We start from the raw sequence: 15,582 nt of genomic DNA on the forward strand, positions 1-15,582 counted from the left end.
GACCTGAAAGCTCCAAATTTAAATGACAAGATTTAATCGTGCGACAGACCTGAGCTGTTAATTGCACATACAATATTTACTTTTTAGTATAAATTTGCATATTTGATGTTTTTCTTTAAAAACTGTTTTTTATTATTATTGCTTCAGTCTCAATACTGAAAAGTGTAAATGTTCCACAGTAACTACAAGACAGAACTACAGTAATAAGAATATTACATTCTGGGTACAGTTCTGTAATCCTTTGCCATGTGGAGAATCTTAGGGTACATCTACACTGTGAGTGCCAGCAAATGTCAGGGCCCGAGTCAACAGATTTGGGTTTGAATAACAGCACTAAAAATAGTTGTGCAGAAACCTCCCGCCTAGCCTTCAGAGCCTGAGCCACAACATCTACACAGTTGTTTTAAAGTACCATAGTGTAAGCCTGAATCTGTTGACTCAGGCTTGCTGTACAGATGTACCCTTACTAACTTTGAGTAGCAACAAATCTACAGATACAAGTGAGAATTTTTCATTCTATATTATGAGGATTATTAAAATATTGAAATATGCTGTGTATTTTATTTACATGCTCAGAGTTATGAGCTTCAGTCAGATTCATCATCCAGAACCTCTTCTGGTATATCATAGCATTAAATACAATTTTAGAGGCTAATCCTGTATTCTCTGAGCAACCCAAACCAGAGTTGGTTGGGAATTTCATTTTTTTTTTTTGAGTCAAAATTGTTGATTTGTTGAAACCGAAACTTTCTGCAGGAAAAGGTCTCTTTTCACAAATTTCCCATTCCAAAAGATTTTTGAAATTTGTCAAAATATCCTATTTAGACATTTTCAACATGAGTAGTTCTGTTTTTGGGTTCAAAATTACATTGTTTAGAAATTTAAGTTAATTTATAGTAAAATATTTTGTTTAAAAAGGTCGATATTGAAATAAACCATTTTGATCCAAGCCATATTTTATGGGCATTCCCCCCTGGACAGGAAAACTGTTTCCTGCCCAGCTCTAATGGAAGTTTTGGGTAAAGTCAATGGAATACAGGATTTGGCCCTTATGTGGTTATCTTCTAATAAGAAAAACCATTTAATAGTAAGAACAGTGCATACCTTGTATAAAGACTCCTCCTATCATAACAGGAATCAGTTTACAGCACTTAAAGATGACTTGAGTAGGATAATTCAGATATCCTAGGGAGGTATTTGATAAACCCATAGTCCCTACAGTTAGAAACGCTATTATCATGTAGGTCTTGCCTGGGATTCTGCAAAATATAAATGTATGAATCTTGGTATTATGAGCATATTGTATTTTTAATAGGTGATACTTTCATACTGGAAGAAAGGATACACTAATAATAGAACTGGTTGAAAAATGGGTCAAACTTTCACTAAAATTTCATCTCTTCACTGAAATTAACAATTACTATAAAAACTGTTGAAGTTTTCCATATTTTCAACTGGGTCTAATGAATAATGTTTAGTCTTCTATAGTGCCTTCTATTTAAAGATTACAAAGCATATCACAACTGTTAAAGGACTTAACACAGCCTCTCAGGAATTATCCCTATTTCACAGAAAAGAAATAGTCACAAAGGGGTTAAGAGTAGCAGCCGTGTTAGTCTGTATCGGGGGGGAATGGGGAGTTAAGTGACTTATAAAAGAACACACTGGAAGCTGGGAACAATATCATGTCTCCTGAATCTGTTTGTTCTTTAACTACCTTTCTCTCATGACTGTGTAACAATTCTTCTACCAACCACCTCCATTTTTAGTTGTTTGTAACTTTTTGAAATCTGTTTTATGAATTTCTTTGTGAAGTTTAAACAAAAAGCTCTCTCATTTCTGTGTGTGCAGAAAATGGGGAAAAAATACATACCCTGTTTCTAAAGTAATTCTGGTGCATTTTAATAACTCTGAAGAAATGGATGAAGACAGAAAGTTGAGATTTGGCCTTGAAATACCCTAACTGAGAAGTATTGAGAACTTTGAATATTGTGGTGAATACTGCTTTTGATCTGGTGCGTTATCACCTGCTGACAATTACACTTTGTACATGCACATTTTAAACCATTACAGCACTAAATTTGAAGTGAGCACCTAAAGGCCATGCTGCACATACACATGCAGCTAACTTAGCTGCATACAAAAAATTCAGTAAAGGGGAGCAGTGAATAAGGAGTAGTCTTGCTGGAACTCTTGCCTTATTCACAATATATTCTGTACCATAGTTATACGGACATTCTACCAGTTTTTACAGGTGGTTACTTTTTTTGTCAAAGATATTATTCTCTCTTTAAAAATAAGTGTAACAAATTAACAGTTCTGTGTAACCTGATAAATCTGACTTCATTTTAGAAATACCTCTAATTTAGAATGTCAGCATTTAAAATATAATGCATGTTTAACTGAAAAGTGTACCGTGAACAAAAATTTTTATAGGATCTCAGCTGAGGATCACTATTCGTGGGAAGAATTGGGGAGGAAAATAACTCCTGTTTAATTTTAAAAGTAAAAAAGTGGACTGTTCTGAGGGGTGTGTGTGTGTGTGTACACGCGCCAAATTTGGGGAGACAGTTCAGTCAGAAAATTGCGAAACAGATTTCAGTTCTGTTTTAAGTGCAAATTTCAACATAACTAACTATGGAGTCACTATCAATGCTTCCATAAATCATATTTAATAAATTATTGGAAATTTGTGTAATGTGCATCTGAAAAAAAATGAAAAGTACAATGAAAAAAAATTAAAGGTAAGCTAAATGAAAGGGGCTGGCCTAAACAGCTGCATCTCCAACCAACCTCAAAGTTCCTAAGGTCCTGATCCCATAGAGACTTACGCATCTGCTTAGCTTTAAGCATTGTGTGTTCTCCCACTGACTTCAATAGGACTACTTACAGTTCTTTTTTGCAGCATCAAGACCTAAACCTGAAACACTAGCCTTTTGCTTACATAGTATAGTACATACAATATAATACTAATGTACTTGTTCTGCAACCTCTGAAATAAATATATAAGCACAACAACATAGTATATTAACCTGTACACTCAAATATGTAGCATCATATCCTGATATTCATTAACATGGGAGTGTCAATTTAAAAGGTTCCTAAAAAAGCATTAAGAATTAATAAAACTTTTCAACGTGAGAGTGTGTGTGTGTATTTTTTAGTCAACCACTGGTGCTTGTGTTCCATTTCACTATTACAACAGAAATCAGGCATAATAAATAGGAACGAAGGACACGAGTATATGGTTGAAAACAAATAGTGATGTATATCTTAAATTGCAAATCCACTCTTCAAATCATACTACATTTTATCTTATCACTATCCATACAAATCTGCTCAATTATCTGTGAAATAACAGCAAATATTCATACACAAATTATGGAAGTCAGATTTATCAAACTGATTGCCTCATCAAAACTTTCTAACTTAGCATAACTTAAATGTGTTAAAGGATACATTACTTAAAAATACATACCGTCTCCTTTTATCCTGAATAAGCTGCAGTTCTATTAGTCCAAAAATGGAATAAAATCCAAATTGCACTAAAGTAAGGTACCAACCAAAGGGCTTAAAACCCTCCACTGAAAATATCAGTTCCTATAAAAACAAAAACCACACACATACTAACTGTTAAATAAAACTTAATTAGCAGACCTATTTTCTCAGTGTGAATATGCATGCTTTTAAGTTACAAAGCAATAAGTAGAGAGGACATGCAGTATACATAACTTCCAACTATTGGTGAGGCAGCATTTAAAGACTGAAAAAAGAGGGCCACATTTATTGCTGGTGTCATTCCACTGAATTAAAGTGATTCATCAGTGATTGGCATTTGGCCCATAAACATTCATCTCAAATTAGAGAGAGCTTCATGGCTGCTTTTAACTTGGTTTTCAATTCATTTTACTCAGTATTTGACTGTTTCTAGACAGCACTCTCAAATGACTCATAAAAGATTAAGTACACATTGTTAACATTAACTTAGTAAATTTGTCTTTTAAATGGTAATTCTAATTTCTTAGGAATCTACAGACATTTAAAACAAGAGAGTCATATGTTATGGAAAAACATACATACTGTCGAAAGAATTATGCAGATGCATCCATTTTAGCAAGAGCTGGCAGCAAGACTGATAGTTAAGACTGATACCTTCCATTATAAGACCCTGTTTTCAATTACTAATAACTTTGCCAAATTTAACTATTTGGGCTGCAACTTTCCATGTCAGGTGTTGCCTCAGACTGTTTAAGTTTCAGCAAAAGTTTTCCTATCATCTCTGAGCATAAGGTTGGGGAAAATGTTTTGCCAGTGTTTAAAAAACCCCAAAACTATTATTTTGGTGAAAAGCTCTAACACCTCCACACTTTGGAGCAGGAATTAAAAATATACAGTCAGAGTTTAGGGCCAGGAGGGACCACCAGATCATCTGTCTGACCTAGAGTATATCAGAGGCCACCTACACCATCTCCAGCACCCGCATACTAAATCCCACAACTGAAATGAGACCAAAGTATATAGCCTATAAAACACTAGACTATTATCTGCCACAGGCAGAAAACAGGAGGGACAAGGGAGCACAAATACTTGAGCCCCCCATAATGGCAGGGAAATGAAGTAAGATATAGGAGATAATCCTGGCAAGTAACCCAAACCCCCACACTGCAGGGGACAGCAAGAGACCCCTAAGGTCACTGCCAATCTGACCTGGGGAAAAATTCCTTTCCAACCCGACATATGGCAACCAGTGAGACCCTGAGCATATGAACAAGAACCAGCCAGGCAAACACTTAAGAGAGAAGGGTTGGTGTCACCTCAGAGCCCAGTTTCAGCTTGCCCAATGTCCTATCTCCAGCTATGGCCATTCCTGATGCTTCAGAGGAAGGAGATTTAACAAACAAAAGACCCTCCTCCCTGGAGTCAGGTTGGCAGATGAAGGACAAGAGCAGAAAGGTATGTAACCACTAGAGAACATTCATCTACAGAAGCTGGAACAAAACCCAGGATACAGAAGTCATAAAATTCCTCTGCTGTCCAGAAAACAGCCGTGAAGCCCACTGGCATAGCATGCATCTCATCCCACTCTAGTGAATGTGCAGAAAGGATAAGAGTCTAGTAATAGTTAGCTGAAGTGGCAGAAGTCCATACTGTAGACCTAAAGGTTTCAACCCTGATGTTGACCCTTGTGGAGGTCATTATGATCCCATACAATGTAACTTTTGTTTTTTCAATTTGTTTTTGTAAAAACTTTAAAAAAAAATCACATAAAAATGTTTACATTAAAGACGCAAAGTCATGCACTCAAAAGATAAGGAAAGACAAGAATTAAGGTAGTACAAGCAACCTTAGTTAGGTCCTCTTCTGTAGATCCATTATGATATATAGTTTTTAATTGCATGGTCATGTACTATTTTTTCCCCAACTTCAGTGTTTGACTTTGTGATCTTAATGTTTTTTTAATGTAGTTTTTTTTTAAAATGTATAGATTAGGACAGATTTTTAGACCAATCAAGCTACACATTCTCCAATATTGTTCAATAAAATAAACAGAGGTACTAGCATAAAACACAAATACAGGATTTACCTGTAAATATCCATAGATTAGATAAAACATAAAAACTCCAGAAACACAAATAAAAAACTGAGTGGGTTTGTTAAATTTGCTGAGATTCACGCCGAGAACGATTATGTCATCTACTGATTTGATATGAGGTGACATAGCTTGCGATTTGGAAGGTATGCTGATCGAAATATATTTCCTTGAGGAGTTGAATTTCAGATCCATGTTTCCTAGTTCGCTGCATTCGGTGTCAATGGAATCTTCTCCTTTTTCTTCTTCTCTCTTTTTGTGTTCTTTGTTTGGAAGCTGAAAGAAACCGTAAAAGTGAGAGAGGCCACATGAGTATGGAATTCCAAACTTAAAACAGTATACAAAATGCAACTTAATAATTGCTTCACACAAAAAATTGCACATGGAAATATTTTCTAACTCAACTTCAATACTTAATGGAAATTCCTAAAAAATCACAACAGTGCAGTACATGCGTCTCCCCTATGATACTACTTCCTGCATAACAGATCTAATGCAAGAGGTAGACTCAGTGATAACATTATGGCACTAGTGCTAAGAATTAGTGCATGAGTACTTTATAAGGAGGCTTGGTCTACACTTGCAAATGCTGTTGGCACACCCCTGACCAATGTAGCTATGCTGATATAGCGGTGTCTACACTCGGGATTATGTTGACGGAAGAATGCTTCCCTTACCTAGCTACTGTCGTTTGGGGAGGTGGTGTTTCTGCGCTGACAAAAAAACCCTTCTGTCAGTGTAGGTTGTACGTACACTATGGGGCTATGTTAGTATATCCTCCGTAGTTCAGACATACACAGAGGCCTGGTCTACACTACGAGTTTATTTTGAATTTAGCAGCGTTAAACCAAATTAACCCTGCACCCATCCACACAACGAAGCCCTTTATTACGATATAAAGGGCTCTTAATATCGATATCTGTACTCCATCCTGACGAGGGGAGTAGCGCTGAAATTGGTATTGCCATTTCGAATTAGGGTTAGTGTGGCCGCAATTCAACGGTATTGGCCCCTGGGAGCTATCCCACAGTGCACCATTGTGACCGCTCTGGACAGCAATCTGAACTCGGATGCACTGGCCAGGTAGACAGGAAAAGTCCCACGAACTTTTGAATTTCATTTCCTGTTTGCCCAGCGTGGAGCGCTGATCAGCACAGGTGACCATGCAGTCCCAGAATCAAAAAAGAGCTCCAGCATGGACCGTATGGGAGATACTGAATCTGATCTCTGTATGGGGAGATTAATCTGTTCTAGTAGAACTCCGTTCCAATAGACGAAATGCCAAAACATTTGAAAAAATCTCCAAGGCTATGAGGGACAGAGGCCACAACAGGAACTTGACACAGTGCTGCATGAAACTTAAGGAGCTGAGACAAGCATACCAGAAAGCCAAAAAATGAAATGGACGCTCATGGAGGGAGGGGCGACTGATGACTGTAGCTATCCCACAGTTCCCACACTCTCCGAAAACCATTTGAATTCTTGGCCGAGCTCCCAAAGCCTGAAGGGTCAAAAACATTGTCGCGGGTGGTTCAGGGTATATGTCGTCCCCCCGCCCATGAAAGCAAAGGGAAAAACAATCCTCTCGCCTTTTTTCAATGTCACTGTATGTCTACTGGATGCTGCTGGCAGATGTGGTGCTGCAGCGCTACACGGCAGCATCCCCTTCCTTTCCCTGGCCTGGCGGACGGCAGATGGTGCAGTATGATGGATATCCGTCATCCCGTGAGTGCTCCTGGCTGGCCTCGGTGAGGTTGGCCAGGGGCGCTGAGCAAAAATGGGAATGACTCCCAGTCATTCTTTTCTTTAAGTTTTGTCTCCTGGAGATTCACTCCTGCCTAGAATATCATAGCAGCTGGAGGCTGCCCTCCCCTCCCCCCTTTAATCTCTGCTTGCAGAGGCAATAGTCAGTGTTGTTTCTTATTCATGCATTCTTTATTACTTCATCACACAAATGGGGGGATAACTGCCACGGTAGCCCAGGAGGGGTGGGGGAGGAGGGAAGCAACGGGTGGCGTTGTTGCAGGGGCACCCCCTAGAATGGCATGCAGCTCATCATTTCTGCAGGATGTCTGGGGCTCTGACCCGGAGCGGCCGTTTGCCTCTCTGGTTCTTTAGTAGGCTTGCCTGATATTCTAGGCAGGACTGACTCTCCCTTTAGACAAAACTTAAAGAAGAGAATGACCTGGGGAGTCATTCCCAATTTTGTCTATGCGCCCCCGGCCGACCTCACCGAGGCCGGCCAGGAGCACCCATGACAGCAGCAGACGGTACAGTATAGCTGGTAACCGTCTTTGCTAACTTGTAAAAGGCAAGGGGATGCTGCTATGTAGCGCTGCAGTATCGCGTCTGTTAGCAACATTCAGTAGACGTACGGTGACAGTGAAAAAAGGCTGAATGGGCTCCATGGTTGCCGTGCTATGGCGTCTGCCCAGGCAATCCAGGGAAAAGGGTGCGAAATAATTGTCTGCTGTTGCTTTCACGGAGGAGGACTGAGTGACGACATTTACCCAGAATCACCCACGACACTGTTTTTGCCCCATCATGCATTGGTATCTCAACCCAGAATTCCAATGGGTGGGAAAGACTGCGAGAACTATGGGATAGCTACCCACAGTGCAGTGCTCTGGAAATTGACGCTAGCCTCGGTACATGGACGCACATCGCCGAACTAAGGTGCTTAGTGTGGCCGCATGCACTCGACTTTATACAATCTGTTTCCAAAAATCGGTTTCTGTAAAATCAGAATAATCCCGTAGTGTAGCCATACCCAGAGATGGAAAACCTGATCTGGACAAATATTAAATCTGACTTTTTATTAGTATATTTTACTTCTTTTCTGAAACATAAAAAAAATTAAACACCCTTTAAAATCCTTCAAAAATAGTTTGCTTAAAGTGGGGCTTGGTCCTTCTATTGTGTACAGAAAGCAATGGTGCACAAACCTGTCACATCAGTGTCACAGTGCTATGGTTAAGCATTCAGCACAAGGCCAAACCCAGCCCTCTTATACCAATGTTCACTGGCATGAAAACAGACTATGTTGCCATGGGATGATCCCATTACTTCTATCACACTGAAAGTACTGGTGCAGAGGTACTATGATTATGGCCAGGCTACTTTATTTGCATGGCATGGTGTACCACACTCAATACATCCATTTCTAAATGCAGAGCCTAACTGTGAAAGTGGAACAAATCTTCCCCTCTGCCCTTTGTTTCCAACTCTCACTTTTGCTTGAGATTACCTGTTGGATGTTCAGGAAAAAGGGTGTGCAGACTAGGAAAAAAAATCTTAGTGACTGTCCAGGAACACCAAGGTCTCAAATCTGGTCACATGACAAGAATATGGTGGTCCCAAAGTTTGATAACCACTATCAGTCACATGCATTCATCTTCAATTGTAGGATGAGGCATAACTGGATGAGTACAGCTAAATAGAAGGAATTTAGCAGAGTATGGGAGTGGGATGATTGCCTGCCATTTTTTTCACTTCAGTGTGATAACTGATGTTTGAGGCTAATTTTGCATTTTTCAGCCTCAGGCTAACCTCCATTGGTCAATTGCTGCTCCCAGTCAATTGCTGTACTTTTTAAGTGCAGGTCACAGCTAGTTCAGCCCGCAGTCAGTAATTAAACTTTTATTTCTCTAGACTGGTGTTTTGGTTATTCCAGCCCAATGGTATTTTTTCTCACTGGAGTATCCACCAAAACCCACCAGCACAATGCTCCTTTATGGCAATCATTTATCCTGCTAAAGGAAACTGAATGAGACTCCCTCCAGGAGTCAGTCAATATTGCTCATTTAACTCCACAGACCAATAATTAAAGCCTTATGAGAGCTAATATCTTCACCAGAGGAGGAATAGTGTGCTATATTGTAGTACTCAGTCTAAACTTCATGCCCAGACAGCAATTTAGTGTGAAGGCATTTATAAACTAATGTGCACTGCCACTGTCTTACTGACACTCTCTCTTCCTCCTATTGTACATCTCTCTTGCTTTCCCCCCCTCCAACACCAGTACAGTATAACAATCCTTGTGGATGAGGAGGAAGCCTTTCTGCAGTAAGGAGCAGCAGCCATTAGCTAAAAGTAAGGAGTCAAGTTCCATCTAAACGACACCAAAACAATATAATATCAGGTTGTTAAGAAAGCATTCTAGCCCTAAGGAAGTATAGCACAAACAGTGACCAGATAGACAGACATAAAGATGTTTAAAGGAAAACTTTTCAAGATAATACACTGTCTGGCAGAACCACTTATCAGCCGTTACAGTTGGGAAATCTATACTTCCCTTTTGTTTGACCTTTAATTGGTTCTGTCCTTTGTTTGTTGCGTAACTGATTTAGCAAACTTTAAATTGACTCTAGTATGTAAAAGGTAGTGTGCTAAGACTGGCAAAGAACATTATTTCATAATACTTTAGTTTAAATGATTGGTTAAGGTATAGATAAGCAGAACTTAAGTTTGACTATATAAACTAGGCTCCAAGAAGAAATTCTTTGGAACCTAATTCTGGGACACAGCCGAAGATCAAAGCTGCCAAACTCAATACCCTGCATGACCATTCTGTGCTGAAGTTGGAGCCACAGACTATCCGATTCCAACTGACCATCGGGAAGAGATCACCAGCTTTATCAGGAGTGGTCAGCATTGTATACTTGGCGCGTGTGTTCTGTTCATCAACTGCTAATAAATTCAAGTTAAGGATTTACTGTGTAAAGGCTCTTTTGCTGGAAAAAGGTCCAGCCAACCTGAAGAGGGTTACGCCCTGATCCCACAGAAGAGTAGGGGTGGGTGCCCTAGATTGTGCAGGTAACAATGTGAGATATCTCAACTTTAGTATGGCTTATGATACTGTCTCATATGACCTTATAAACAAACTAGGGAAATAGAGCCTAGCTGAACCTACTATAAGGTGGGTACACAAATGCTTGGAAAACTGTACTCAGGGTAGTTATCAATGGTTCAGTCAAGTTGGAAGGGCATATTGAGTGGGATCAGTCCTCCGTCTGGTTCTCTGCAATATCTTCACAAATGATTTGGCTAATGGCATAGAGTGTATATGTACACAATTTGCAGATGATACCAAGTGGGGAGGGGATGCAAGCACTGTGGAGGACAGAATTAGAATTCAAAATGATCTCGACAAACTTGAAAAATGGTCTGATATTAGATGAAATTCAATAAGGACAAATGCAAAATACTACACTTAAGAAGAAATACTCATTCACAAAATGGGAAATGATTGCTTAGGAAGGAGCACTGCAGAAAAGGGTCTTGGAGGTTAAAGTGGATCACAAACTAATGAGTCACCAATGTAATACCATTGCGCGCGTGCACACACACAAAAAAAGCAAACATTATTCGGGGATGCATTAGTAGGAGTTTTGTAAGCAAGACACAAGAAGTAATTCTTCTACTCTACTCAGTATTGATAAGGCCTCAGGTGGAGTACTGGGTTCAGTTCTGGGCACTACACTTCAGGAAAGATGTGGATGAATTTGAGGAAGTCAAGAGGAGAGCAACAAAAATGATTCAAAGTCAAGAAAACATGACCTACAAGAAAATATTGAAAAATTGGGTTTGTTTAGTCTGGGGATGAGAATACTGAGATGGGAGGTAACAGTCTTCAAGTATGTACAAGGTTATTATAAAGAGGAGGGTAACAATTGTTCTTATCCATGGAGGGCAGGAAAAGTAGTAATGGGCTTAAATTAAAAAAAGGGAGATTTAGGTTAGATATTAGGAAAAACTTGCTAACTGTAAGGGTAGTTAAGCACTGAAACAAATTACCTAGAGCAGGGGTTCTCAAACTGTGGGTCAGGACCTCAAAGTGGGTCACGACCCTGTTTTAATAGGGTTGCCAGGGCTGGTTTTAGACTTGCTGGGGTCCAGAGCCAAAGCCCGAGCCCTACCACCTGGGGCTGAAGCCAAGGCAAGGGATTCAGCCCTGGGCTGCGGGGCTCAGGCTTCGGTTTCAGCTTCAGCCCTGGGCGGTGGAGCTCAGATTACAGACCCCTTGCCTGGGGCTGAAGCCCTGGGCTTCGGCATTATCTGCCCCTGCATGGAGTGGTGAGGCTTGAGCTTTGGCCTCCTCCACCCAGGGTGGCAGTGCTCAGGCGGGCTGAAGCTTCAGTCCCACCTCCTGGGGTTGTGTAGTAATTTTTATTGTCAGAAGGGAGTTGCAGTGCTGCTGACCTAGAGGTTGTGGAATCTCTGTCACTTGAGGTTTTTAAGAACAGGTTAGACAAACACCTGTTAGGGATAGTTTAGATCAGGGGTAGGCAACCTATGGCATGGGTGCCGAAGGCGGCACATGAGCTGATTTTCAGTGGCACTCACACTGCCTGGGTCCTGGCCACTGGTCCAGGGGGCTCTGCATTTTAATTTAATTTTAAATGAAGCTTCTTAAACATTTTGAAACCTTATTTACTTCACATACAACAATAGTTTAATTATATATTATAGACTTAAAGAAAGAGACCTTCTAAAAGCATTAATATATTATGGCACACAAAACCTTAAATTAGAGTGAATAAATGAAGACTTGGCACACCACTGCTGAAAGGTTGCCGACCCCTGGTTTAGATAAGAATTAGTTCTGCCTCACTGTAGGAACTGGACTAGATGATCTATTGAGATCTCGTCCAGTCCTACATTTCCATGGATTCAATATGTGTACATAGCCCTTCCCAGCAAGAGCTGCCAAACTAATCCCACCTGGTTTCACTCCCCCGCACAAACTGGACCATAGAGAATGTGATACGTCCAGACAGAGACAGGATACTAGACTAGTTCAAGGAGTCCAATTTTCAATGTATGTCTCTTTTCCCTAAGTCTCTCAGCAAGCAGTGGAGGACTACACAAATGCCTACTTTTGTACAGAAAGATTCCTTTCTGGCCCAATCCAAACAGAGCCATGACTAATCACACTTACTGCTACTATTCAGGCATGTGCCGCACGATGTTAAAGAGGACCAGAACAAGCATGATTTTGCCTTAGGAGAATTTCAGAAGTGCAGGAGGGACCATAAGAAAGATGACTTTCTGCAAATCTCATGTTAGCTATAAAGTTTATAACAATACAGAAACTACATCCTTTACCACTGCTTTAGATATTAACATCAATTACACTAGCAGAGAAACAGAAGCCTGAAATTAGGTCACAAAAAGTAATTAGAAGAGGAGCTGATTTTAAAATATTTTATTTTCTAATAATTTAAGGTAGTATTCTGTTACTGAGTTTGGATTTAAAGATTAATACTATTTTAAAATAGTATTAATCAACCATAATGTTAGTACCTGGATAGAACAAACTTTCATGAAGGATACCAGAGTTACAGTGAGAAAGCGTTTGTTCCGCTCACATACAGTATTAGTTAAAAGAAGATTGTGTAAAACTCCCTCTTCTGTGTTGTTTGCTTGAGAACATGTTTTCATAAAGGAATATTCTACAGTGCCTAACATTAAGCTGAGAAACAGTAAATGTAGTAAATATTTGAAACATTCTCCACTAAATACTATTATTATAGACAACAGGACTCTTCTGAAATATATTTCTCTGAAAGCATGTACAGCAACATTTCTATGCAAAATGTCAGAGGTGTCATTTTTCATCATCTACTCAAAATACTCAAAGTAACTGATCCATCTTATGAAGTGCAATTTTACAAGTGCCACTTACAAGCTTAAGAGGTGCTTACTCCTGGGGGAAATCTGCACCCCTGCGTGCACACAGGATTCATGTCCCTTGCGGAATTCTTTACTTCTGTACAGAAAAATGACTTCTGATGGGGAAGCAAAGTAAAGCCGCAAGAACAGTCATGCACCTCTCCTCAGCAGCACAGGCGTGTTGTTTTGGGTGCCCAGCACAGCCAACGGAGAAGTAAATCACTGCAGGGGAGTGGAAGGGGGAGGGCAGGTGCCAGGCTGCGGACGCTATGGCCGATGGTTTTTACCCTGTGCTAGGCTCAGCTGCTAGTCCCAACTGGGCTTGGAAGGATGGGACTTCCTCTTCCCCTGCAAAGAGTGGTCAGGGCCAGGAGAAACCTCTTCCTGCTGCAGGAAGCTCTGTTCCCCACCCTCATTGCTCCTCAGCTGCAGAGGGAAGGGTCACTGTACAGGGAGCTGCTCCCTCATCTGCCCAATCCCTGTGCATCCGGACTCCCATGCCATCAAGTCTCCCCCCCTGCCAAGCCCCCCCCCCCCCCCCGCATCCTAATCCCCACCCTAGCCCCCAGACCACCCCACTGAGCCTCGGCCAGCTACACCCAGCTCCCTCCACCCCACTGAGCCTCAACAAGCTGCATACAGACCCTCACACCTTGACCCTCCTTACTGAGCCCAAACCACCTTCACCCCTCACAGAGTTCCATTCCCCCTGCACCTGGAACCCCCAACAAACCCCTGAGCATCCAAATCTTCCCCACATGGATCCCCCCCACTGGGCACCAACACCCAGACAGTCCCACACATAACCCTCTCATCCACACCTGAATTTCCACACTCCATCCCCTCCACACTTAGATCCTACTAGGCTGAGCCTGCTTGCCCCACACCTGGATCAGGGCTAGGCATGCCTGCAAGACTCTGTCCCTCTCGCTCACTATCTTGGTGCACCTCGCACAGAGGGGCAAGACTGGCCTTTGAGCTGTGTCAGGGTCTGGTGCAGCCTCATCATTGAGTCTGTGTCCTCAGAGTGGAAGGCGGGCGGCTGTAAGGTGGTCTCCTACCTCTGTGGGGGCCTGTGTTCCCCATTTCCATGCTGGAGTCTCCATATTTATTGTAAAATAAAACATGCAGAAATTTAAAATATCGTGTGCAGAGTTTTAATTTTTTTGGCACAGAATTCTCTCAGGAGTAAAAGCTTTTCCCAAACTACATGTTCAACATTCAATTTTTTGACTCATTTTATTTAAAATAACTGAAATGCTTCCTCTTGCAAAAACGGTTTGCTAAAATAAAATATCCTCAGGCAAGTTTCTGCCAAGAGCAAAGCTGAGCTAAACCTAAAAATAAGAGGGACTTTAAACTAAGCTCCAGTGCATAATTAACATTAGCAACTGTAGTTATTGCATCTGATGAAGTGGGTATTCACCCAGGAAAGCTTATGCTCCAATACATGTTAGTCTATAAGGTGCCACAGGACACTCTGTTGCTTTTTACAGATCCAGACTAACACAGCTATGCCTCTGATACTTGTAGTTATTGAGAATCACATGTCTGAAGCACCTATTGAAAATCAAAATCAAAACAGAAATGATGTTTTTTCCCCCCTATATCTATGCAGGCAGGTGGGAAGAAGACATTTTTATCTTCTCTGTGTCTTGGTGGATCAGAGGGAGGGGGGCAGCATCCCATTTTTTAAAGAGTCTCTCTTAAAGGGACAGTAGAGACACAAGGTGGGTGAGGTAATCTCTCTTATTGGAACATCTTCTGTTTACTCTTGTGGTCCCTTCTGACCCTATGATTCTGTTGGTGAGAGAGAAAAGCCTTTAAGACACTTAGAGCTCTTCTTCAGCTCCGTGGCTCAAAAGCTTGTCTCTCTCACCAACAGAAGTTGGGGGGCGGGGGGGAGATCACTTGTGGCACACGGGCAGAGGAAGCCTTTACAGAAGCGGTGCAATGCCTGTACCGAGAGGCCCGCTCCCGGGACAGGGACAGGGACAGGCCAGCGCCCGGCAGGAAGCTCAGTAATTGGCCGGGCACCAGCAGCGCCACCTCTGTGGGGTGGGAGGTGTCACCCGGGAACGCTGCTGCTGGCGCCCGACACGGGGAGGCCCAAGGGCCCCGGACCCGGCCGCGTCTCACTGCGCTCGGGCTGGTCCCGCTCGGCCCAGCGGACCCCCCACCCCAGGCGGGGCCGCGCCCCTTCCCCCGCCGCGTCTCACCGCCGCCGCTCCGCTCATGGCCCCCAGCTACCGGCTCCGGCCCGCGCCGCTTCCGGGAGGCGGCCCGGCCCCGGCCCCGCCCGGGGGGAGGGGACCAGT

At 41.9% G+C, this 15,582-nt stretch overlaps 1 protein-coding gene across 10 annotated transcripts in view; it reads right to left on the minus strand.

Moving 5' to 3' along the window:
• The window catches only part of SLC35B3 (solute carrier family 35 member B3), a 35,964-nt gene that overhangs the window by 20,262 nt on the left and 120 nt on the right, over positions 1 to 15,582 (minus strand). For 9 of the 10 annotated variants that reach the window (XR_005594170.1, XR_005594172.1, XR_005594171.1 and 6 more), the window contains exons 2-4: positions 5,585 to 5,866; positions 3,479 to 3,600; positions 1,105 to 1,259 (exon numbers count right to left, since the gene is read on the minus strand). Coding sequence is in view for 3 of the 10 variants with exons in the window: in XM_039525045.1 (XP_039380979.1) it covers positions 1,105 to 1,259; positions 3,479 to 3,600; positions 5,585 to 5,866 (559 nt within the window). In the remaining 7 variants the exon portion in view is untranslated. Of the gene's footprint in view, positions 1 to 1,104; positions 1,260 to 3,478; positions 3,601 to 5,584; positions 5,867 to 15,483; positions 15,577 to 15,582 lie in introns of those variants that run through there. The other variant, XM_039525043.1, reaches the window with a different exon arrangement.

The sequence above is a fragment of the Mauremys reevesii genome, linkage group 2 (assembly GCF_016161935.1).
Source record: "Mauremys reevesii isolate NIE-2019 linkage group 2, ASM1616193v1, whole genome shotgun sequence".
In the NCBI taxonomy this organism is placed as follows: Eukaryota; Metazoa; Chordata; order Testudines; family Geoemydidae; genus Mauremys; species Mauremys reevesii.